Genomic DNA, 25,366 nt, shown 5'->3' on the forward strand with positions numbered 1-25,366 from the left:
AATGTTCCTTAGATACTAATTTTTAAAAGATTGACTATTTCATCATATATTCTCCTTAACATACAACTCTCCATCCTTTTGTGGTAAACCTTTAGCTGTTATTAATTTTTATCTATTAAGTTTTCTTTTGTAAGATAGGGATAGTTCCATTGAAGAAAGTAAAGAAGACACCTACATGCCTAGCTGAATCTATGGCAAGTCTCACTTCTCTGGAAGCTTTTCCAATTAATCTTATCCCTTTCTTCATTTTCTGCTGCTTCATAAAAACTCTTTCAGTGTATCTTCATTTTTCTTATCTCTTGAAAGCCAAAGGAGATGATGATTTTAAAAAGATGTCTTTTGAGTTCTCTTTATAAGGAAGCATAAATGGTTAAATCTGCCTAACACTTGTCTTGGTCAAATCCCATTTCCCATTCATGTATATTCAATTTTGGTTTGTTTTTAAAAACTTGTCCTATCACTAATATACCACAAAAAATTTATAAGGAATAGTGTGTGTGTGTGTATTTGTGCAGTTATCAGAGAAGGTTTTAATTGAGGATCTTCTTTTTTACCCTACTAACCTCTCCCCAGATCACTTTTATCCCTACCAGACCCAGTATATATTTTCACATACTCCCTATCCATACTTGTAGAGATTTTTGCAATTTTTTGGTCATGTTTTCATTATCACTGTTTGTTGGTTCTGTTATGCCAAATAATGCTGTTGTAGGAATGCTGACTTTGACTAAAATTTGTTATTGTTTTCTAAACTGTTTTATATTCTTTATGTGAAAGTGTGAAACAGTACTGAAAAAAGTTCAGCTTTTGTAATCAGAAGTGCTGGGCTCTTTCATTTATATATTGTGGTTTGGGGCAAGTTTTGTAATGCTCTTGTAAATCTTAGCATTCTCATATATAAAATGGAGATAATGTTAACTATTATATGATTGTGAGGATGAATTTGAAAACAAGGAATCTTGGTTGTAAGGTATGCACATCTAGTAGACATTTAGTAGCTCATTGTTTTCACTTTCCCTCTGTTTTTTTCCTGTTATCGATATTTCTTGAGAGTCAAAGTATGAAGGTAGTCATAGTGTTTGAGCTGCTGAAAAAGTATGGGAATTTTATAGATAACTGAAGCTGCATAAAATTCAAAATGTTTATTTTTGTTTTGCTGTCATGAGACCACTTTCTTAGAATTGTTTCCTGGCATATAGTGCTCCCCTTGTCTCCTAAGCTCTAGCTTTACATGATTCCTTATAAAATATTCCATTATGGACTCTTTGGCTTCGCTGGTAGCTCAGATGGTAAAGGACTGCCTACAATGTAGGAGACCTGGATTTAACCCCTGGGTCAGGAAGATCCCCTGGAAAAAGAAATGGCAACCCACTCTAGTATTCTTGCCTGGAGGAGTCCATGGACAGAGGAGCCTGGCAGGCTGCAGTCCATGGGTTCACAGAGTCAGACACAACTGAGCGACTAACACTAACTTTCATTTTTCACGGATTCTTCACTATTGACCATACTCCTCTTTAATCTGTACCAAAGACAGTGTAAAATGGTACTATTTTCATGGTTAGTTCTCTTCTTTATGTCATTTTTTAAAAATTTAAGTGAATATGAAATTATTTAGCAAGGATGTGTATATATGCATCTCATTATTAAATAAATTTTCTTTCTAGCAAACTCAATATACTGAATTATAATATCCTAAAAGGGGAAAACTTGGTTTTCAGTGGTAGTATAAAAGCCGATTTGTTTCAGATCTGACCAGTTAAAAATTAGTGGATTGCCATTTACTTAAGAGTTATTTCAACTTTGTTGTGGAACTTTTTTTTTTTTTTTGGCCACAACCACAAGGCTTGTGGGATATTAGTTCCCCGACAAGGGATTGAACCTGGGCTCTCGGCAGTGAGAGCACCATCCTAACCATTTGACTGCCAGGGGATTCCCTATCTTCATGTGGATTTCAGTTTAAAAGCTGTTTAAAGTAAAAGAACTTTACAGATATTCTCAGGATTTTTAAATGTAAAACACTGGTCCATAACTGCTTATTTGAAACTCTTTGAACTAGTTTTGTTTCAGCATTCAGAATTTTTCAGTTTTTTTAGAACGTTAACATGGAAACATATATTCTGTATTACATAACACCCCAGCAGGATTTGGAACAGTACCCAGAATAGATTGTTTCACTCTTCGTTCTAAATGTATTTCTATTAATTAAAGACTACACATTTTTATAAACTCAGATCTAGTTCACCTGCAGTTGAGTTTACCATACAGTTAAGAGAAAATTTCAGATGTTTAAAAATTTGGGGATTTTGCAGTGGTGGATTAAGAGTCTTTATTTGTTTTAAAGTGCTAAATTTTTGAAAATACCTGGTTTGGCTAGTAGTTGGAGTTACCAGGATGCTGCTGACCACAAACTAATGTATGGAATCCCTTTCTGAGCCTATAAATGTGGCCTGTTAATCATGAGTCAGCCAGTGCATGATAGCAAATGTGTGACTACTGGTAAAAAGACAGATTTTAGCATGCTGTAAATAATATGCTAAGTCAATGTTTTTCTGTATTGATTTTACATACTACTCTTTCATTACTCTCAGACTTGAATTAAAACTTACAACCTGAGAGATTATTGAAAAAGATGACCTTTGGCTTATCTACGGAGGGAAAGATCAGGTTTAAAATAACTGAGTTAATGTTGTGTTTGAGTAGATTAGCATCATTCACTTTCATTCTTTGCTTTAAATTTTCCCCTACTTTTTTTTTAACTGTTTTAACATACATCTTTTATAATAATAGTTTGAGAAAACTATGTATGCTCAATTAAAAGGCAAAGATAAAATTGAAACTAGTTAGTTATTTACACGTACTTGTGAAATAAAAAACAAGTCCTTTAGCGTGTGTAATTTTCATAAAGGAAATGGTGAAGGTGTGGATGCAGGTGAATTTGCCCTGTTTTATATTAGTGACATTACAAGTTTTGCAACCAAATGTATAAGCTCTGATTGTGTACACTTAGCATTTTAAACCTAGATTTCCTTAATTGTAAAATGTGGATTGAAGAATGGGACCTACTTCATAGGATTCTTAGGATTAAAAGAAGTAGTTAATGTAAGATATTTAACATAATGCCTGGTATATTATAAAGGTTCAGAAAATGTTTGTTACTGTTGCACTTTTTTTCCTCAAGTGCACAAGATAATTTTATATCAAATTAAAATTTTTCTTTTAGATGTGCTGAAAGACATTATGATACCGCCAAATTTAATTGCAGAGGTAAGTATAGGTACACTTAGATAACTTGAAGCCAGCAGTCTAAATTTTACTGTCATACCAATAATGAATAATCTCAAGTATTAAGTGATATATTTATCTTAAAGATGGTCTGAGAAAATTTGAAATTAATTTTGCTGTTGTGTTTTTGGAAATAAGTATCATGTAAATGAGGAAGACTAAATTGAATTAACTGAAAACTAGGAGAAATTTATAGACTAACAGAATAAAGAGAGGGTTATATCGGTGATTTGAGGCATTTGGCATGATAGTAAGAGATTACAGGGAGAAAGGAGAATGACTTAATTCTGTAATGGAACATGACCTGTACAGTGGAAAAGGGTATAATGAAATATGGATAAAAGGAGCCTGATAGATGAGAGCAAAAACTGCTTTAAGTGAGTTATTCTCCAGGTGTAGCATATTTTATCTCCGAGTCCACAAAAACTTTCATTTGTGTTTGTGGAACTCTTTGAACCACGAGAGACCTGGGACGTTGAGAAGCTTGGCAAGATGCTGCTGTGATAGTCACAAAGAGAAAATTGATGCCGTGAGCTACCGATTTGCCATTGTTCCTTCCTAAATACTTATAGGGACAGACTTTCAAACTTGGTTTAAGAATTCAGAAGTGCTGAAATAACTGAGAGCTAGGGTAGATTTATTACTAAGAATGTTTCATTTTTAGTGGATTTTTGCTGTTTACTGGTCAAAGAGTGTCTTAATTGAGCTTTATCCACCTTCGAATAGACATTTAACAGGTTTTCCTGGATATTTTTGTATGCCACTGGGGAAATGAAGATGAAATGATGGTTCAGCTAGCAGATGACTAAATCAAAGCTGTCCTGATGACTGCCTGTAGTAGCAGTCATTGTCTGAAGAGCTGTTCTCTCAGACCAAAGGCTTAACTGAGTCTATCTTGTGTCACATTATGAATGATTTGGTTGAAGATATAAAAGACACACTTTTCACATATTTAAGTGACACAGAGGATAATTAGTTGAATGTTAGTCAGGATTTTTATAGAGTGGAACCTAGGCAGAGACCAATAAGATAAAATTTAAGTGACATATTTAAAGTGTTATTTCTAGAAAAAAAATTTTTTAAAACCTCAACCCCAACTATGGGAACAGAGAAGTTTTGAGTTCTTACAACTTATGTGAAAAGTCCTGAAACTTTGCATGATAAACTTTGCTGCAGTTGTATACATTATAAACAAAAAATTTTTAAGTGTCTTTTGTAAATGTCTTTAGAGTTGTGTGTATGCAACAGTTACATTTTCGAGACCATCTTTAAAATAATATGCTAGGCCTTTCTGTTATATAAAGCATAAAATGCAGTCTTTTGCATTATTGATTTATTAGTGATCTTTGCTTTCTTTGGAATACATATTTTGTGATAATGCAATATTATAGATATTATAGTTCCTTTTGCTAGAAAATGTATTGAGAGCCCTGATAAGAGGCTCACGTGATGTTTCATTTTGAGTTTACCTCTCCCTCTCTTATGTTGTGACCTCTGATATGTTGCTATCCATTGCCTCCATCATAAAGTGAGGAAAATAATACTTGACTTACCTGTCTAATGGATAAATTTGAGTTAATGAGAGATTATTTTCTGTTCAAAAATTAGAAAATTATCAGACAATAAATTTTTTCTCTATAGTTCAGATATTTTTAAACTATTTGTATGCAACATTTCTAAAGTTAACCTACTTGTAATAAGCAATTCAAGTGAGATTATTTTCTTATTCTGAGGTTATCTTTTTATCACAGTTGCACAGTATCCCTTTGAAGACCATAATCCACCACAGTTAGAACTTATCAAACCCTTTTGTGAAGATCTTGACCAATGGCTAAGTGAAGATGACAATCATGTTGCAGCAATTCACTGTAAAGCTGGAAAGGGACGAACTGGTGTAATGATTTGTGCATATTTGTTACATCGGGGCAAATTTTTAAAGGCACAAGAGGCCCTAGATTTCTATGGGGAAGTAAGGACCAGAGACAAAAAGGTAAGTTATGTTTGATTTTTTTTTTTTTCTGTCTACTTAGATCTGAGAATTTATTGGAAAATAAATTTTTACAAAGATAATTGGTAACCCTTATTTTCCTTCCTCTAAACATTTAAGTCAGTATGCTACCTTAACTTTCATATGAGCAAATGGCAGATTCACTGAAGTTTTTCTCTTCATGCCTGCATTTTCATATCATGCTGGCAGATCTTACCTATGAACAGGATTGCAAAGTTTGGTCTCATGAAATCTTTACAAAGCATTTTAAAAAGTAACACACTGATCAAAAGTAAGATTTATATTCCTGAAGCTTGCTTGAAAATAAAATGTCTGTGGATAATAACTTGGATGCCATTACTTAGTAAAGTGTGATCTTTACTTTTATAATACATAAAGATTGTTTTTTGATTTGAATATTTATAAGTGAAATTATAATTAAGATTAGTCAAAGGTTCTTCTCTTATTCAGAAAACTAAAGACTGCTAAAAATCATTGACAAATTTGTGTAATACATGTGAAAGCAAAAAGTGAACTCTTGCGAGAATTTTTACAGTGATTTTCAAGGAATTTATTTCTTTGGATAGTAAGTATGACAAAACATGTTTACATTTCTTACAAAGGGAGTTTGTACATTTCTGTCTCCAAGAAAGAAAAAAAACAAACCAAACTACCTCAGTTAGGGGAAAGAGAGTTCTATTGGAAGACATCTGAACTTTATGTGAAAATTTATTATAGTTTTAATAATTTTTGCAATGAGGAGGGCTTTCTTTGAGTTTAATTTCTTTTTAATTTAACTTCAAAACAGAAACATAGGTGATCGTAACTATCATTTTCAGCTGTATAGTTGCACTGATTTTTGTTCCTTTACTTCTTCCTCACTTGTTTTATTTGTTGTTACTTTTTTGAATTATATCTAAAGATACCAAAGCATGGTTTGTTGATGATAGTTTACAAAATTGAATCTTAACTGTTGATGCATGATTTGGTGAATATTGATTATAATAACTTGCTCTACACTTCTGTATACTATGTGTACCGTGGAACTGTAGCGCTAAAATGAATTCCAGAGCAGAGGACCTGAGACATTTATTTTGGTTCATTCTTTCTTAATGTAGAGGGAAACAGCTGCTTTTACTGACTGAAAATATAGAAGGTAAATTTTTCTGTACTTAAGTGAATAAATGTAGGACAGCACAAGGAAAAGTGACTCAATGAGAAGAAAAGCTAGAGAGATGGATCAAATTAAAGTACAGTCACCGAAGCAGTGGTAGAAATTTAAAACAGGGTTGATGAGTACCACACAGTTCAGTTATTGAAAAGAAAGAAGGTAAAAAGAATTTAAAATAAAAATAGAAAACTTGTGTAACGTGAAGCCAGAACTAGCTTTCAGTTCAGTCATTCAGTCGTGTCTGACTCTTTGTGACCCCATGGACCGCAGCACGTGAGGCTTCCCTGTCCATCACCATCTCCCGGAGTTTACCCAAACTCATGTCCATTGAGTCGGTGATGCCATCCAACCATCTCATCCTCTGTTGTCCCCTTCTATTCCCGCCTTCAGTCTTCCCCAGCACCAGGGTCTTTTCAGATGAGTCACTCTTCGCATCAGGTGGCCAAAGTATTGGAGTTTCAGCTTCAACATCAGTCCTTCCAGTGAACACCCAGGACTGATCTCCTTGGAGTCCAAGGGACTCTCAAGAGTCTTCTCCGAACACCACAGTTCAAAAGTGTCCATTCTTCGGTGCTCAACTTTCTTTATAGTCCAGCTCTCACATCCATACATGACTACTGGAAAAACCATAGCCTTGACTAGATGGACCTTTGTTGGCAAAGTAATATCTCTGCTTTTGAATATGCTATCTAGGTTGGTCATAACTTTCCTTCCAAGGAGTAAGCGTCTTTTAATTTCATGGCTGCAGTCACCATCTGCAGTGATTTTGGAGCCCAGAAAAATAAAGTCAGCCACTCTTTCCACTGTTTTCCCATCTATTTGCCATGAAGTGATGGGACTGGATGCCATGATCTTAGTTTTCTGAATGTTGAGCTTTAAACCAACTTTTTCACTCTCCTCTTTCACTTTCATCAAGAGGCTGTTTAGTTCTTCTTCACTTTCTGCCATAAGGGTAGTGTCATCTGCATATCTGAGGTTACTGATACTTTTCCTGGCAGTCTTGATTCCAGCTTGTTCTTCATAGAACTAGCTTTAAGTTAGGGACTTTTAAACTATTTATGTTATATACCTTTTAAAAAATATGAAAAAAACTATAAATATTCCCCAAATTTTGTTTCACTTTTTTATGCCAGAATCAGTGGCCTCTGCTTGAGAGTAATGAATAAATCCAAGTGGTTACAGATTAACCAAAATTAAACTTTGGTGTTCTCCTCAGTAGTAAATTTTGTGAAAGAGTCCTACTATTTAGCCTTTAACACATTGAAACTATGCCATTGTCTTTGACTTGGCAATTTTTATGTCATATTTGATATCCAATCAGCTTTGACTTTGTTCTTGGTGAAAACAAATGCCCAGAACCCTATCACGTAAGAATGAAAGAGCAAACGGGAATCTTTTTTCTTGTTTTTTTTTTTGGCCAGATGAAAGTAGGCTTGTGTTAGCAAATAAGAATTTTCTAAGACTCTTCAGATAAATTCATATTGTGTCATTTTCTTTGCCTTCTAGTTATTGAGATCATTTTTGGCAAGATCCTGCATGTGTTAGGAAGGAAAGGATTATAACTCCACAGTTTTGTTTCAACATTGAAGAGTTAAACTGTGTTAATGAATTTGTATATTATGCTATAGTATTTGTTTTCCTAAAGCCAGTGAACTTAATATGTAGCAAAGAATTGCATAGATGCTACCACTTCTTGACAAAAACCTGCTGCTGCTGCTGCTAAGTCGCTTCAGTTGTGTCCGACTCTGTGCGACCCCACAGATGGCAGCCCACCAGGCTCCCACATCTCTGGGATTCTCCAGGCAAGAACACTGGAGTGGGTTGCCATTTCCTTCTCCAATGCATGAAAGTGAAAAGTGAAAGTGAAGTCGCTCAGTCGTGTCCGACTCTTTGCGACCCCATGGACTGTAGCCCACCAGGCTCCTCCGTTCATGGGATTTTCCAGGCAAGAGTACTGGAGTGGGTGCCATTGCCTTCTCTGCAAAAACCTGCTAAGAATCCTTTATTTAAAGTCCTGACTTTACTGAATTTGGCACCTCTCTCAACAGTAGATTTTTTTTGTGACAGATCCTCTTGCACAGTCTGTGATTCAAAACTTGGCTCTTGTGAAGCAGTAGGATACTTTCACAACAGTAGATAAGCTTTCTCTTGGGATTAATGGTAGAGTCTTATACACTAGTGCATTCTGGTGAACACAGGATGGAGTCACAGTGACAGGTAGAACTTCTGATTTTACCAGAGCCATAAAACCAAATTTTGCTAGTCATTAAGGTGTACTCTCTGTCTACAGAATAATGATATTGCTTCAGAAGCCTTTTTCTGGGCCAAGAAACGTCACTGTTTTGAAAATGTTAATGTCCTCTGAAGTTTCCATAAAGGACTCCAAATCAGGAGTTACTGTTTGTGTCACCAGGCATGTATTTGATGAAAACTAGTAGCTGGCTAAGCGGAGACGTCATATGCTGAAGGGAAGTGGCACCTCCAGTCCTTTCATGACCTGCTTCATAGTTTTCAGGGTTTTTTTGGAATGGAAAAAATTGGTTGATAGAGGTACTACAACAGTCTTACTTTTTCTGTTGCAAACTACAAGTATGACTTCATCTAATGGTTAGAAATAACAATATATATAATAATATATTTTTAACTTTTAAAAATATGTCTTTCTCTTGTCATAAGAAAACTTAATAGAAAATAAAAATAAGAAAGCTTAGAAAAATAAACTTTCTCTTATCATAAGAAAACTTAGTGGAGCATATTAAAGCTGATGTTATATAACTGTGGAATTTTTCCAGAGAAATAAGTATCTTATAATAAGTATAATTGATTATCCAAAGTAGTTTTATTCTTGAAACATCTGCTAAGAGATTTATCCTCTTAGCAGTATTTTAGGTTGAGTCTATGAATTTGCATTTTTGAAATTGTGAACCACAATTATAGAAGATACATGCATTTTATCAGTTTTGTAGTGTAGGATTAATTTTATTAGAACTGTCTTTAATGTTCTTTTGCTTGTATCCTTCACCGTCTGAGCCATCAGGGAAGCCCAACTTTACAGAGAAACACTAAGATACTGAAGAAAGTTATGTCCTTGTGACATTTTTATAGGAGCAAAATGTTTCTTCTCCTCCTCTTCCCCCTTCCCCTCCCTCTCCCCTACCCTCTCTACCATCTTGCTCCTCCCCAGTCCTCCCCCTTGATTTGAAGAAAGAGGAACTGGTTGTCCTGTTTTCGTTTTAGGATTTATAGACTTTGCAGAGACTCTCCTCAGATTAATCTAGTGCAGTCTTGCCATTTTTCTCGATATACTTGGTACAAAATAGATGGCAGAGCGGTGGGTGCCTCTTCACCATAAAATGTGCAGTTCAGTTCAGTTCAGTCGCTCAGTCGTGTCTGACTCTTTGCGACCCCGTGAATTGCAGCATGCCAGGCTTCCCTGTCCATCACCAACTCCTGGAGTTCACTCAAAATCACGTCCATCAAGTCGGTGATGCCATCCAGCCATCTCATCCTCTGTCATCCCCTTCTCCTCCTGCCCTCAATCCCTCCCAACATCAGAGTCTTTTCCAATGAGTCAACTCTTCGCATGAGGTGGCCAAAGTCCTGGAGTTTCAGCTTCAGCATCATTCCTTCCAAAGAACACTCAGGACTGATCTCCTTTAGAATGGACTGGTTGGATCTCCTTGCAGTCCAAGGGACTCTCAATAGTCTTCTCCAACACCACAGTTCAAAAGCATCAATTCTTCGGCGCTCAGCCTTCTTCACAGTCCAACTCTCACCTCCATACATGACCACTTGAAAACAATGTGCAGTTAGTAATACCCAAATAAGACTTCAGGGTTTGATTGTTGCAGAGAAGTCAAAGTACAACTGATAACCTCTTACTTAAAAAAAGTTTTCTGAGAGTAGGATAACTACTTGAGGGAAGACTCTTTTATTCAGTAATTTATAAGAAAGCAATCATGTTATTACTTTTCTAGGAATCATTTCTTTGCATATTTGGTCTTTACCTTATGAGCACATGGCAAAAAGTCTAAAATGAACTGTTGATGGTTCCCACTCAAATAAAGCTTCTAGGGTTGCTTCCCATCTAGTCTATGACTTACCCTATCTGCATTTGTATTTACATGTACATTTCAGAACTAAAATAGATAACCATATTATTACCAACTATGAATTGAATTAAAATGCCCTACCAATACTGGTATTGGTATATACTGGAAAGATGTATATTGGAATATATTGGAAAGTGTATATTTTGGAAAGATGCCCCACATTTCTGAATTCAGAGAGAAACTTCTATTCCTGACAAACATGCACAAAATCTCTGCTATTTCTCTCTTTCGTCTTCTCCCTTCTAGAATGGTGGCAGATTAAGTATGAATTAATACTTACTTTCTTTAAATTTTAGGAAAAAATTTTGAGATTTTTATTTTCTTTTTGAGAAGATTTGTTTTCAAAGCAGTTATTAAAGTTCTTGTGTGTTATGATCTCTATACATGAATTCATTAGCTTATCTTTAATGAAGACTTCTGTCTTCTAGAAGTAGTAGACACTTTATTCTGAGTGACCCCAAGAAGAGGAAATTTTCTAGTTTCTTTGAGGGATGAATTTATGTGCTAGTATAATCAGGTTATTTTTTTCTGGTCTATTTATTAAGTTTCCCCATATGGTAACCTAATGAAAATTTCTCATCTTTTCATTTCAAGCAAAGTAAGCTATAATTATCCTCTTTTTTGGCTTAATAAAGCTCTGACTATAAGGTTTTTATTTTTTCTAACACAGTAATTCTCCTGGGTTAAACTGTGTTTTGCTAATACATGGTATTTAAACCTGTTATCCAATCTATATATGCATAAAGTTGTTATTATACCTTGAAGAATCTTTTGTTGTTTAGTCACTAAGTCATGTCTGACTCTTTTGCAACCTCATGGACCAGGGGACCAGAGGACCCCTAGGCTCCTCTGTCTGTGGGATTTCCCAGGCAAGAATACCGGAGTGGGTTGCCATTTCCTTCTCCAGAGGAGCTTACTGACCAGGGATCAAACCCTTGTCTCATGCATTGGCAGGTGGTTTCTTTACCACTGAGCTGTGAAGAATCTTAGCAGTTATTTAATTCAGAACCCATTTAATATAAATGGTAAAACAGATTTGCAAAGATCATTTTCCCCTGGTCATTTAATCTATGTAATAACTGAAAACCTTGTCTCCTATCCTCAAATCCAGTATTTTTTCTACTGTACTATGTTCTCCTATCCAAATTGGTTTTATTATTTTAATCCCCAAAGCCAAAGTAAAAATAGAAATTTTTAAAAAGGAAAAAAGAAGTGTATTTTAATGTATTAGAACTCTTTCAGTTTCAAGTCACAGAAACCCAACTCAAAATAGCTTAAACATAAGGAGACATTTATTGGCTTGTATAAACTTAAAAACTCTGACCTGGATCTGGATGTTTAACATATGTCAGAAATCTGTCTCTCAACTCTGTATTTTCATCTTTCTGTACTTTATTTTAGGCAGACTTTTCACAAGTAATGGCAAGGTAGTAGCTCTGGGTTTATGTGCTACTTTAGCAACTCCAATGGGATGAGAGCTACAATTCAAGCAAAAATTTCTAGATTAGGTTCTAGTTTACCTGAATTAGGGTATGTTCTGATCCTTAACCAAACATTCTAGCCAGAGGCTTGGGGCATATATCCGAAGCTGAAGACTAGGCCCTACCTCTTTCTCCCTGCAAGTCACAGGGAGAGAGAGAGCATCCTAAAGGGATAAGGATGCTACATAGCATTGTTGCTCTCTTCCCATTGCAGTTGCCAAAGTAGACAGCATATAAACCTGTAGCTACACAAAGAGAAAAACAGCAGTCTTCTGTTTCATATCATTCTCAAGGATTCTGTGGGTAATGTACCACTCTTCAGCACACTGTTTATAGTTAGTTTCATAGAACTGAAGCACAGTAATACTCTAAACTTTGGAGGTCTGTTGTCAGTAGGAAAAACAAGAGTTCTGAGAGGTTGTGAAGTCTTTCATTTTACATAGTTAGTATGCATACTGTTAGAAAACCCAGGACATAGGAGTAAAAAAAAATTAGAGTCTTATTTAAGTTCAGATCTTGTTTTTGAACAAAGTGATTATGTACATTAGGACTGTTTTCTTATCCTTAGAAAAGATCTGTCTTGTAAAGTGGTTGTAGTTTTAGGAATATATGTAAAATGTCTGGCATGTAGCTTAATATACAATAACTTGTGTCCATGGGGTTGCACAGAGTCGGACACGACTGAGCATCTGAGCATACACTGTTATATGATGTCATTGTAATACTCACCGTTCTTAAGAACCATATTTCTTCCTTTGTTGAATTACTTTCTTGTAATAATCTTATTGTAATCACTCTGAAACATGGGTTTCCAAATTTTCAAGCAAACAGTGTCATGTTAAAACATTTACATTGTTTCTGAGTTTAGATGTGCCAGTGAGTAGTTTACTGAGGAAGAAAATTACTTTTTAAACTGAGGAATCTAGATTATAAGTTGATCTTGAAGAAGATGATATAAGAGGGTTGATGCACAGCAAAATGCGTAAAACTGGACCAAGAATACCATTTTATATTAACACAGGGCACACTCCACAATGCAGACTTAGCAATAATAGAGTGTTAAACATAACATCACAATATATTAAGCAAAAACTGGAAGAAATTGGAAAAATTGATAGCAGTGCTAGTAGAAATCTTTTAACGTACTTTAAGGTTGTACGCGCGTGCTCCTTTGCTCAGTTGTGTCCGAGTCTTTGTAACCCCGTGTACTGCAGGCCACCAGGCTTCTCTATCCATGGGATACACCAGGTGAGAATACTGGAGTGCATTGCTGTTTCCTCCTCCAGGGGATCCTCTGGACCCAGGGATCAAACCCGTGTCTCCTGCATTGGCAAGCAGATTCTTTACCACTAAGCAACCTGGGAAGCCCTCACTTGAAGATCAGAAAGATACAAAATAAGAAGATATGTAGATTCCTTGAATAATATAATAAAATCCCATAAAATATATTTGTTTTCTCATTTTAAAAAGTTATAAATATTAATAATTCATTAGGCCAACCATAAAAATCTCACCTCCAAGTAGAAATATCTAAGCCCCATCCCTTTGTTATAATTCAGTAGAATGAGAAAATTTGTTAAAATATTTAATCAAACTAAATCAACTATTTGGAAACTTAAAAATTCTTTAAATTTTGGGTCATTGAAGAAATAGAAATTCATATTAGGTATTATTAAAATAATAGCAAATTGGAGAGAGATGGATTAATAAAGATGAAAATATAAATTTATGAGTTAGCAAACAGTAAGCCATTTGAACTAATAAATCCAAACACTGATTGTATAAGAATGCCATTAAAATCAATACATCTTTTTGGAAGCCAATCAAAGGAAAAAGAGAAAACAGAAAAATCAGATGTTAGGTTTGAGAAAGGAGATAGAACTACAGTGTGAAAGTGATATTAAAAATTATATTCAAATCTATGCTAATGAATTTGAAAATGTCAATGGAAAATGGACAGTGTTTTAAAAATTATTTTAATTGGAGGCTAATTACTTTACAGTCTTGTGGGTTTTGCCATACATTGACATGAATCAGCCATGGGCGTACGTGTGTCCCCCATCCCGAAGCCCCCTCCCATCTCCCTCCCCATCCCACCCCTCAGGGTTGTCCCAGTGCACCGGCTTTGAGTGCCCTGTTCCATGCACTGAACTTGCACTGGTCATCTGTTTCACATGTGGTAATATACATGCTTCAGTGCTATTCTCTCCAATCATCCCACCCTCGCCTTCTCCACAGAGTCCAAAAGCCTGTTCTTTATATCTGTGTCTCTTTCACTGTCTCACCTATAGGGTTGTCATTACCATCTTTCTAAATTCCATATATATGCATTAATATACTGTATTGATGTTTTTCTTTCTGACTTCCTCTGTATAATAGGCTCCAGTTTCATCCATGTCATTAGAACTGATTCAGATGTGTTCTTTTTCATAGCTGAGTAATATTCCATTGTGTATATGTACCACGACTTTCTTAATAAGTATGTTATCATAAATGTTTCAAGGTGAAATACAAAGTCTGAATAGACTATCTAAGAGTGAAAATGTGTAGGAGCCTTCAAGAAGTAAGTAACAGATTTGTATTTCAGCCCGCTATAATACCTTGAAGCATCAAATGATTATGTTATTTAAATTGGTCCAGGTGTTGGAAGGGATGTAACTTCCCAGAGGATTGCTCACATTGCCCTCCTACCTCAGTGTGATAAGGATAACATTTTTAAAACCAGAAAGCATAATACAGGGGAAGTTAAATAGTTTGGCCAAAAGTAAGAGTAAGTGGAAGGGAGTTGGGAGAGATAAGAGTAGAAAATGAAGTTGGACTGTATTTTTATGTTTGTTAAAAAATTATGGGCTTCTCTGGTGTCGCTCAGTGGTTAAGAATCTGCCTGCCAAGCAGAAGACACAGGTTTGATCCCTGGGTTAGGAAGATTCCCTGGACAAGGAAATGGCAACTCACTCCAGTATCCTTGCCTGGGAAATCCCATGGACAGAGGAGCCTGGGGTTGTGAAAGAATTGGACAAGACTTAGCAACTAAACAACAAACATGAGGGATTATAGTATTTAATAAACTTGTTCTTATTTGGGTAGACACTGGGAAGCCATTTAACATTTTGAATTATGTGATTAATCTTATATTTTTGTCAAATTAAAAGTGTGTTTCCTTTGCTCTATGATAGTGATGGTATTAGAAGAGATTTGGCTCTCAGATGCTGGAGAAAATAGTAAGTGAGTAATTAAAAGAGGTTGGTCCATGCAAAAATATGAAAGCTTCAGCTCTGATATATTGTTTTTTATGCACTTGTGAGATTTCCAGCTCAAAATGTCCAGCCATGTAAATTCTGGACTGGGAGTGAGGAGTGAAGTCATATTGAGAGACACAGTTTTGGGAGTTAATGTGTAAGATTTATAATTAAACTACTGAAGTAGACGGGGAAACAGTAGCTGACTTTATTTTTCTGGACTCCAAAATCACTGCAGATGGTGACTGCAGCCATGAAATTAAAAGACCCTTACTCCTTGGAAGGAAAGTTATGACCAACCTAGACAGCATATTAAAAAGCAGAGACATGACTTTGCCAACAAAGGTCCGTCTAGTCAAGGCTATGGTTTTTCCAGTGGTCATGTATGGATGTGAGAATTGGACTATAAAGAAAGCTGAGCACCGAAGAATTGATGGTTTTGAACTGTGCTGTTGGAGAAGACTCTTGAGAGTCCCTTGGACTGCAAGGAGATCCAACCAGTCTATCCTAAAGGAGATCAGTCCTGGGTGTTCATTGGAAGGACTGATGTTGAAGCTGAAACTCCAATACTTTGGCCACCTGATTTGGAGAACTGACTCATTTGAAAAGACCCCGATGCTGGGAAAGATTGAGGGCAGGAGGAGAAGGGGACGACAGAGGATGATATTGTTGGATGGCATCACTGACTCAATGGACGTGGGTTTGGGTGAACTCCGGGAGTTGGTGATGGACAGGGAGGCCTGGTGTGCTGCAGTTCATGGCATTGCAAAGAGTCGGACATGACTGAGTGAACTGAGACTGAAGTAGATAGGATTGATACAAAGAGGGGATACCTGAGATCGATTTTGGGGGGACAAGAAGAGAAGAATGGCCATAAAGATAAGAGAATACCTTTAGAGAGTGTATCCTGTGAAAGAAGCAGGGAGTTTTCAGAATGGCAGCCAAAAAAATGAGCCACAATGATAGGAGGAAAACAGTAGAAAATGACCATTAATGCCCATTAGAACTAAAGACTTTTAAGAAATCAGCCTTATGCTAACAGACTTCCAAGAGTTAAGGAGACTTCTCTTCAAGAGTTTGTAAGAGAGAGAAGATGGAAGTTTGAGAGGGATATAAGATTTTGGGAGAGAATAGGTTTTTGGTCTTAGAGTTGTTTGCTTGTTTTGGATAAAGAATGAGTTACCTGAGCTTTTTATTAGGATGGACAGGTGGAGAGAATAAAGGCCGATGTCAGAGAGGCGATAATTAATAGAACACTTGCAAAAATGGAACCAGTGTGAACATGAAGAGACACTTCTATAAAATATCAGCACTAAAAAGATTTTAAGGTGAGAGAAAATAATTCTGAGGGTGCTCACATTGGGTTACCTTAGGGTTCCCAGTAAAATGAGAACTTAGTTCTTAGACGGCGATGTTTGCAACTGGGCAGAAAGAGAGGTGGATAAACAAAATGCTGAAAACATTGCAGTCAGGTGTTAATAAGTGTATACCAGAGGAAAGAGTTATTGAATGATACAGATTTGGAATTGGTGAGGCTAAGTAAAGACAGTAGAAATGTAAGCTAGAAGGAATAGTGGAAGGAACACTAAACAACCTCCTGGCTGGTGAATAAAAGGGAATTGAAGAAGCAGTGGCTGCCTTTTGAGATGATGGCCAGAAATGTGATGCTAAGTCAACCTGCTAAGTTTAGCTAAAATTAAAGTGGTTTTAATGTTTTACTTGAGGGAAAAAAGTTAAGAATATAAGTAATTTTCTAGGAGAATATTTAGTGGTAGAGAGTAGAACTATATTTTAGGGATGTAATTATAGACCAGTTTAGCTTAAAATTATTAATTCAAGAATAGAATTGATTTTTATTAGTCTTAATTTAATGAAAAATGGAAATTTTTGAACATGTAATTTTTAATCTTCTACAGCTTTTAAAGGTCAGCCCTCTTTTTGAAGATCAGTAAGTTCATTTCTTAGATTTTTAAAAAAAGATATATATTTAAATTTAATCTTAATATTCAAGATGCTGTAGGTAAAACATGCACATGAATCATTGTTTTCAGTGAATGCATTCAGGATATATGATGTTTAAAGTGTTATAAATCACATTGTCAACTTAGTGTGGAAGTTTTAGTCATTTTACTTCAAATCCTAGATTACATTGTGATTCATTGTATTGTTATTTAAATTTTAGTTAGGTGCATCACAGCTGTGAGAGACAAGAATAGGGTGAGAACAACATTTCAAGGGCTTATAGTACACATTTGGACCTTCCAACTTTTTTTTTTTTTTAAACAAAGCTAGAGCTTATTTGTGATCAAATATAGAGATCTAACATAAAACTAAAACTGATTTGGTAGTGCTGAACTCGTAGCATTTGCTTGTCTGTATCTGTAAAGCTTTTGATTTCTCCACAAGTTTTAAATTTCTTTTAATTTGGGCACATTGAATTTGAGATGCTGGTTAGCTAACAGATAAGGATTGCAAAGTTAAGATACAGAAGACTAATTTCACATAATTTGATAGTAAAATAATACATTTAAAGTTACATTTTCCAGCATTTTTCTTTGAATTGTGTCAATAATTTTGATTCTTGTAATTACACATTAATTACTCACTCATTGCTAGCAGCTATTAGATTCATAGTATTTTTTCTCTATGCATTTGCCTTTTTGTTAAGGATTAACTGGGTTTCTAAAACCTGTACTACGGATAAACTACCAATCACTTGCTACTTGAATAAAATTAAAACTTTGAAAATCTTCTAGTTATTTCATGCACACTTATACCAAGAATGAAGATAAGGACAAAAAAGATCATCTTTCATTCCACTAAACCCCAATAAATAACTTGACAACTTGGTCGTCTTAAAGGTTTCCATTGATTTAATTTTAAAATTTTAATTTGATTTTAATTTTAGACTAGATTATAAATATACATGGTTCAAAAAAGACTCCCCCCCCGCCATTCATCTTGTGTGTGCTGTTTCCCCCAACATGCTTTGCAATTCTGTATTTTATCTTGATAAACATGAAAAGGGTTTTTTGGGGGGACAGGGTTAAGTGGCATTAAGTAATGTGATTTAGAGAATAATTTTAAGCTTAACAGTTTTTAAAATTTAATGATAATTTTTACATTGGTATTTGTAGCAGCTCTTAAAATAACACAGCTTTAGATCTGTTTGTTTAAGAAAATATGTAGAACTAAAAATACTGCAGTTCCAAAAATTATACCTTAAATATTTGGTGGAATTTCTAAAATCACTGATTTGGATTTCTGTAACATTTTGTTGTTTTAGCATGGTTTTGTGTTAACTTCATTTAGTGTTTAATCCCCATGAGAATCTTGTGAAGGTAGTATTATTGTCTTCATTTTCCTGAAGAAACAAAATTTGTGTTTTGACTATCAGCAGTCACATCCAAGTCTCCTGATTGAATGATCTTTGTACTATAGCCGTTATCGTAGATTTTGAAGTGACTTCTGATTGAATGATCTTTGTACTATAGCCTTAATCTTAGATTTTGAAGTGACTTTTATCCATTATTTGGCACTTTATATATTTTTTTAATTGTAATAAAATCATACTAACCTTTGTGAAAGTACTGAAATGAATACCTATATACCTGCCATTCAACATACTTATCTTTAAACTTATATAAATGTACTTTCTACTATTCATTAGGGAAGGAAAGCATAAAAGTCCAGAGATTTTAATACATAGGGCAATTTAGATGCTGTTATAACATCTAAAAGAGAAATACTGCAAATTCTAGGTTGAATGTTTAAATTTTCCTAAAGTAATATTGTGTAACAGGAAAAGAAACCTTCAGTAAGTTCCCTAATACCTCATTTATTCAGCCCATTAGTGAATGCATTGCTGCACACATTAGATTTTTTCTTCTTGAGGTAAGTCAGGGTCTCCATTTAAACACCACATGAATTGTATATATCTTTAGCATTTGTATATTTGAGAGTCCCTTGGACAGCAAGGAGATCAAACCAGTCAATCCTAAAGGAAATCAACCCTGAATATTCATTAGAAGGACAGATGCTAAAGCTGCAGGTCCAATACTTTGGCCACTTGATGCGAAGAGCTAACTCATTGGAAAAGACCCTGATGCTGGGAAAGTTTGAGGGCAAGAGGAGAAGGGGACGACAGAGGATGAGATGGTTGGATGGCCTCACCAACTCGGTGGACATGAGTTTGAACAAGCTCCAGGAGATAGTGAAAGACAGAGAAGCCTGGCATGCTGCAGTTTCATGGGATCGCAAAGAGTCAGACATGACTTCGCAATTGAACAACAGCAAGAACATACATAACTTTTCTAAAACATTATGTATTTCCAAGGTAACACGGTAGCTCAGGGACACCTCTAAGTACCTTTGTTTTCAGGTTATAGCATACAAGTGTATGTGTCAGCCACATACTCTTGTTTTTGTTGGGTTCTAAAGCCAACATCTTTTTTGCTGCTGCTGTTTATGTCTCATAAAGGCAATATGCCTTTATTTAGTGTGCTGATTCTTTTGCCTAGAAAATAAGTATCCAGGTTTGTGAGGAATTTTGTTCTATAAATCCTTGTGGGGAACCCTATGTGTGAAGGCTTTTGACAGTTATTTTGGATATGCACTGGCCTTTGCCTATTGGGTGCATGGTTCAAAGATTGTTGTGATCATTGAATAGATGGGAGTGTTATGATAATTGTATTTTAAGGGAGAAGAGTTTATTATGATATTTCCTTCATATTGATGTTGCTTTGATTTACTCTATTACCGAGCTAGATTTAAATGTTAGATCATTTAAGGTCAAATTTTTAATGTATAAATGTTCTTGAGCAGATACAATGAAACTTTTCTTTTGACTTTGCCTTTTTGTCTTTTTTTGTCTGTTCACCAGGGAGTAACTATTCCCAGTCAGAGGCGCTATGTGTATTATTATAGCTACCTGTTAAAGAATCATCTGGATTATAGACCAGTGGCACTGTTGTTTCACAAGATGATGTTTGAAACTATTCCAATGTTCAGTGGTGGAACTTGCAGTAAGTGCTCTAAATTCCCATCCTTTCATTTACTGTAACCCTTTTCTTAACATATGTAGAAGTTTATAAAAAATCTAGAAAGAAATTTACCACACTTAAACTTTATGCAAGTTTGTATATTTCTGAGGTGTCCAAACTGATTACTTAAACTCAGCTGTTCAGCACACATTGGCCTAAGGAAGGCAAGACCATTGGGTCTGAAAGTCTTGAGGTCATATTACATTTATGAAAGAAGTATTCTGTGCCACAGCCACGAAATGCAGCCTATATTCTGACTTGGTGACTAAAACCCTGTCCTGTCAGTGATTCAGTATGAGTGATTCAGCATTGAGATTCACCACTTCAGTGGTGTTAGGGTAGGAACCAATTCCTCAGTATCTTAGGAAGACCAGATATTAATAGAAATGGTGATAAGAACGTTAAAAAGAAAACAGTTACAAGACATGGCAACATGCTGAAGTATATTGATTGAGTGTGGAGTATTAGAGAAAACCTAGATTTAGATCTGAGTTCCAGTGCTAAAGAGGCTTCCCAAATGGCTCAGTAGTAAAGAATCACCTACCAGTACAGGAGACATGGATTTGATCCATGGGTGCCCTCTCGGGTGATTCCTTTGGAGGAGGAAATGGCAACCCTTTCCAGTATTCTTGCCCAGCAAATCCCATAGACAGAGGAGCCTGGCGGGCTGCAGTCCATGGGGTCACAAAGAGTTGGACACGACTAAGTGACTGAGGCCCCTCTGTCCGCCCCCAGTGCTAGAGTCGTCATTAATGTGCTATGTAACCAAGGGCACATCATCTACCTCACCTCTCTTTGTTTATCAATAATACGAGGATATTTTGAAGTCTGAAAGTTCCTAGAAAAGTGCTAAGTGAAGATCATGTCATTGATGTCTGCCTTTAATTTATCTCTCCCATCCTAACCTCTGTAAGCCTACCTCAGTCCTCCTGGTCCTTTTCTGCTTTTCTCCTATTCTTTGCCAGAGTTCTTAAGCTAGACTGATAGGAACCTTAAAACCTTGACCCTGAGCAGGTGGTCATGAGAGAACACGTGGAAGTGTTAATGCAGACCTATAAAAGAACAGACTGTGCTGCTTTTTTCTGTTAGAGTTTCTTGTATTAGTTTCTGTCTTGGAAGTGGTTAGTTGTATTTTCACGTTTGTGTCTGTGTGTGCTCAGTTGTGTCTGACTCTTTGTGATGCCATGGACTGTAGCCCACCAGGCTCCTCTGTCTATGGGATTTTCCTGGCAAGAATACTGGAGTGGGTTGCCATTTCCTATTCCATTTCATGTTTAAGAACTGTGTTTTGTTTATTTAGAATACAATTTTGTAGTTTCTAGATAAGATGTAACTGTATTATTTTTCTAATACCTCTAACGGTATTTCAGTGATACTTTGCAATTTGTTGGTGGTTTTATTTTTTAGCTTAAAGTTGTCTTCTTGACAGTATTTATGTAATTTAAAAGCTTTCTGACCCTGAATTAATTTATACCTAGGGAATTAATTTCTTCATGTTGTTTGTCAGGTGTGATCACCTTCATTAGATCTTTCCTGTATTCTTAGGGCAAGTTAACTTTATTTATCAAAGACCTTAACATAGCACGTGGAAGACTTCAAAGAGACCCCAGTGATGTTTTTGTCATCTCAGTACAATTTTAAAAACTGCTGAGTACAAGATACTATGCTGTCAAGAGGTGATTGACATAGGAATTTAGATTTATAGCTGAGAAGGGAAAGGAAAAAAAAAAAAACACGCCAAAAACTCATGCTCTTCCTATAGTGTTAGAGATCAGTGTAAGAGCCAAATGGCAAGATATAAAATATTACAGAAATAAACATTTAGTTCAGTAATTTTATCTACTCTAATTTTTTTTTTCCCCGTATTGGTCTCTCTAGCAAACATCTATTGATTCTTCTCTGCAGTTGTGCTCTACCTTTAAACCATGTGTGTTGCGTGTGTCTGTGTATATTGGACCTCTCAGTATTATGTTTAAACTTGGCAAGTTACTACTGAGATCTGTTTAATCTTTACTAATTTTCTAGTTCTTTGTTTACATACTATGATTCAATACTGTCTAGTAAAGCTGTAATATATAACTAAATGTGTGGTTGTACGTGTAAATTACAAATAGTATATTCAGAAAAATCAAGTTGGGGGGAGTTGTCAAATAGTTTCGTGAAGGAAGTCCAGCTCTTTATTGAACATTGGAGAAAGCATACAATTTAGATTGGCCTTTAAACCAAAGAAAATTACAGGCAGTAGGAAATAGCTTGAATTGAAGCACAGCAGAAGGAAATGAGCTGGACAAGAAATAGAGAGATGGAGAATAGAATAGGAATAAAATGTGTGGCTGACTGTTAGAAGACTCCGGATAGGCATATCAGACTTGATTTGATAAATACTATGTTGTCAGTGATCATACTAGAGGCTTAAGCTGTAGTTGGATACAGTTTTGTAGAAAGTAGTGATTGCACGAGGGAAGGAAAAACAGTGGAAAATTAAACAGTTGAATTAACATGACTTTCTTTAAGCCAGGTATGCTTTGCTAGGGCAGTCAAATGATTAGTTTTTCTTTTGCCATTTATATCTAAATATTTTACTCTGGTCAGGTGAATAAGTCACAGAAAAGGGAAGAAAGAAAAGGGAATCTGAGACTTGGAGACATGAATGTTGATAGTTTGGTTTTAAACATATGTTTTAAATCAAGTAAAGGTGAGCTGTTTACATGAATATATTCACTTGGTACTTGAAAGTATGGATTTGAACTTATGTGAAAGATATGTCATATTTTGAGAAGCATCAGGAACAAGACATGGTAGTTAAGCCTTTCATATAAATTTGGTATAGGGCTAGAATATGAGATCAGTCCTGAGTGTTCTTTGGAAGGAATGATGCTGAAGCTGAAACTCCAGTACTTTGGCCACCTCATGAAAGAGTTGACTCATTGGAAAAGACTCTGATGCTGGGAGGGATTGGGGGCAGGAGGAGAAGGGGACGACAGAGGATGAGATGGCTGGATGGCATCACTGACTCGATGGGCGTGAGTTTGAGTGAACTCCGGGAGTTAGTGATGAACAGGGAGGCCTGGTGTGCTGCGATTCATGGGGCCGCAAAGAGTCGGACACGACTGAGCAACTGAACTGAACTGAGAATATGGGAAGGCTCAGACGGAAATAGTGTGAGGGCTGAGACAAATAGGATTCGTAATGGTTTCGGTTTAGGAGGAGGAAGAGGAATCAGTGAAGAAAACGAAATGTGAAAATAAAGTATCTTCTGCAAAGTTGTCAGGGGTTAACGACCTTTTTCTTATTTGATTATTGTCTTAATATTTCTAAATAAAGAAAAAGTTACTATCTTCTGTATATCTAAAAGGGTTAAAAAAGTTAATAAAAGATGATCACTGTGATTTTTCTCATAATATATCAATATATGTCCATCCAAAAAAAATATTCTAAGTTTTATTTCATTTCTGTTCTATTAGAGCACCATTTATCCTATCAAAGACATATATATATATATATATATATCAGTTGTGTCATAGTCAAAAGAACCATACTAATGTTTGACTTCTGTTAAGTTTGGTCTTATCTATCTAAAATGTGAAATTCATACTTTAAAGAAAATTGTCTTCTTTAGGGATTTGAGGGAATATTTTTCACTTATTAAAACTTTAGCTTAGTTTTTTGAGGAAACATCTAAGTAACACTAATTTCTAATAAGATTATTTATTTATATAATTCTAAAATTCTTGAAGGTGCACATTTTAGCTGTAGTTTAATTAAAATCTGTTAATTCAGATTTCACAGTTAATTTGCTTTTTAAACTCCTGAGATTAAGATGATCAGATTCTGAATTAGTGGAGTTTGAATTAATATGATTACAAGGCATTTTCATCCTGATTGGTTTTTATCATAGTTTTAAAATCATACTTTGTTCACTTCTTCAAGCTGGACTTCTCAGTGAAATTTTCAGTGTCAAATTAAGTCTTGTAAAATAACTCATTGTACTTTGAATCTTTAGTCAAGGAAGTGAGGATTATTGATAGGTTGTTAGTGTAACATTTCTCTTTTTAGAGTGCCTTTTTCTCATCGATGTCTCACAAATCCATATTGCAGTAAACACTCATGCTTTTTATCAAGCTTACTGTTTATTTATTATGTGATTGATGATATTGCATTAAGTATTGTATAGATGAGCCAGTAGGTGTTTATTATACTGGAAAATTTATTTAGCTTGAATAAGCTTTTTGCCTTGTCCAGAGTTGTGGTCACATTGATAAAGAATGTAATACATTTTTCCCCCCATATTTAAGGATGATGTCTTTTGGTGCTGAGAACTTTATGTCTATATATTTATGTATTTCTCATTTACTTTATGCAAGCTTATGTTTTTATTTCTTAATTATCTTGGTATGTTTTGAAACTTTAAAAACCCACTTCTTCCCTCCTCAGTTTAATTACTTTCTTTCTTAACTGCTAGGATCTTAATGTTCGTAACTTGAAGCCAAATTCTGTCATCAGTGTCATTAGTATAAATGTATTTATGAGCAGATTTTAAAAATAAAACACATAAGCCTTTCTTTTCACACTTAGCTGCCTTTTAATTGCATTGCTAATATAAACACAATATATTTTGAGATTATTTTATTTTTATTATTATTATTTTTTTTTTACCATTTATTTTAAAACAGACATGGACCAAAGTCAAAATACTTGTTAATGAAACTGGAATGTGCTTTGAAGAGAGGGAGATTGTGCTATAATTTGTACTTGATGTCTGTTGCATTTCTTTGCAGACACTTCAAATCTCTTTCTTCCTGTTTCTTGTGGTGGTAGCTTTATATACCTTTAAAAATAAAATATGAATTATAGGTAAAATGAAATATGGTTCATATTTTTTTAATTATTGAAACTTGTGTTTATGAAATGTATTATAACTTTGTTATAGGTTATATTTTCTTCTTCTAAATGTGTAAGGATTGGTATTTTGTGGTTTTTATTCTGTGTTACAGACTTTAAAATACTGCAGCAAATACCTGTTTTAAAAGTTCCTTTTAATGTTACCTCATA

General features: G+C 35.2%; 1 protein-coding gene across 2 annotated transcripts in view; it reads left to right on the forward strand.

The window, feature by feature from the left end:
* Positions 1 to 25,366, forward strand: part of PTEN (phosphatase and tensin homolog) — a 101,526-nt gene that overhangs the window by 67,217 nt on the left and 8,943 nt on the right. For both annotated transcript variants that reach the window (XM_006073001.4, NM_001290977.1), the window contains 3 exons: positions 3,221 to 3,264; positions 5,034 to 5,272; positions 20,155 to 20,296. In XM_006073001.4, coding sequence (XP_006073063.1) covers positions 3,221 to 3,264; positions 5,034 to 5,272; positions 20,155 to 20,296 — 425 coding nt within the window. The remainder of the gene's footprint in view (positions 1 to 3,220; positions 3,265 to 5,033; positions 5,273 to 20,154; positions 20,297 to 25,366) is intronic.

This window comes from Bubalus bubalis, chromosome 23 (genome assembly GCF_019923935.1).
Source record: "Bubalus bubalis isolate 160015118507 breed Murrah chromosome 23, NDDB_SH_1, whole genome shotgun sequence".
Taxonomy (NCBI): Eukaryota; Metazoa; Chordata; class Mammalia; order Artiodactyla; family Bovidae; genus Bubalus; species Bubalus bubalis.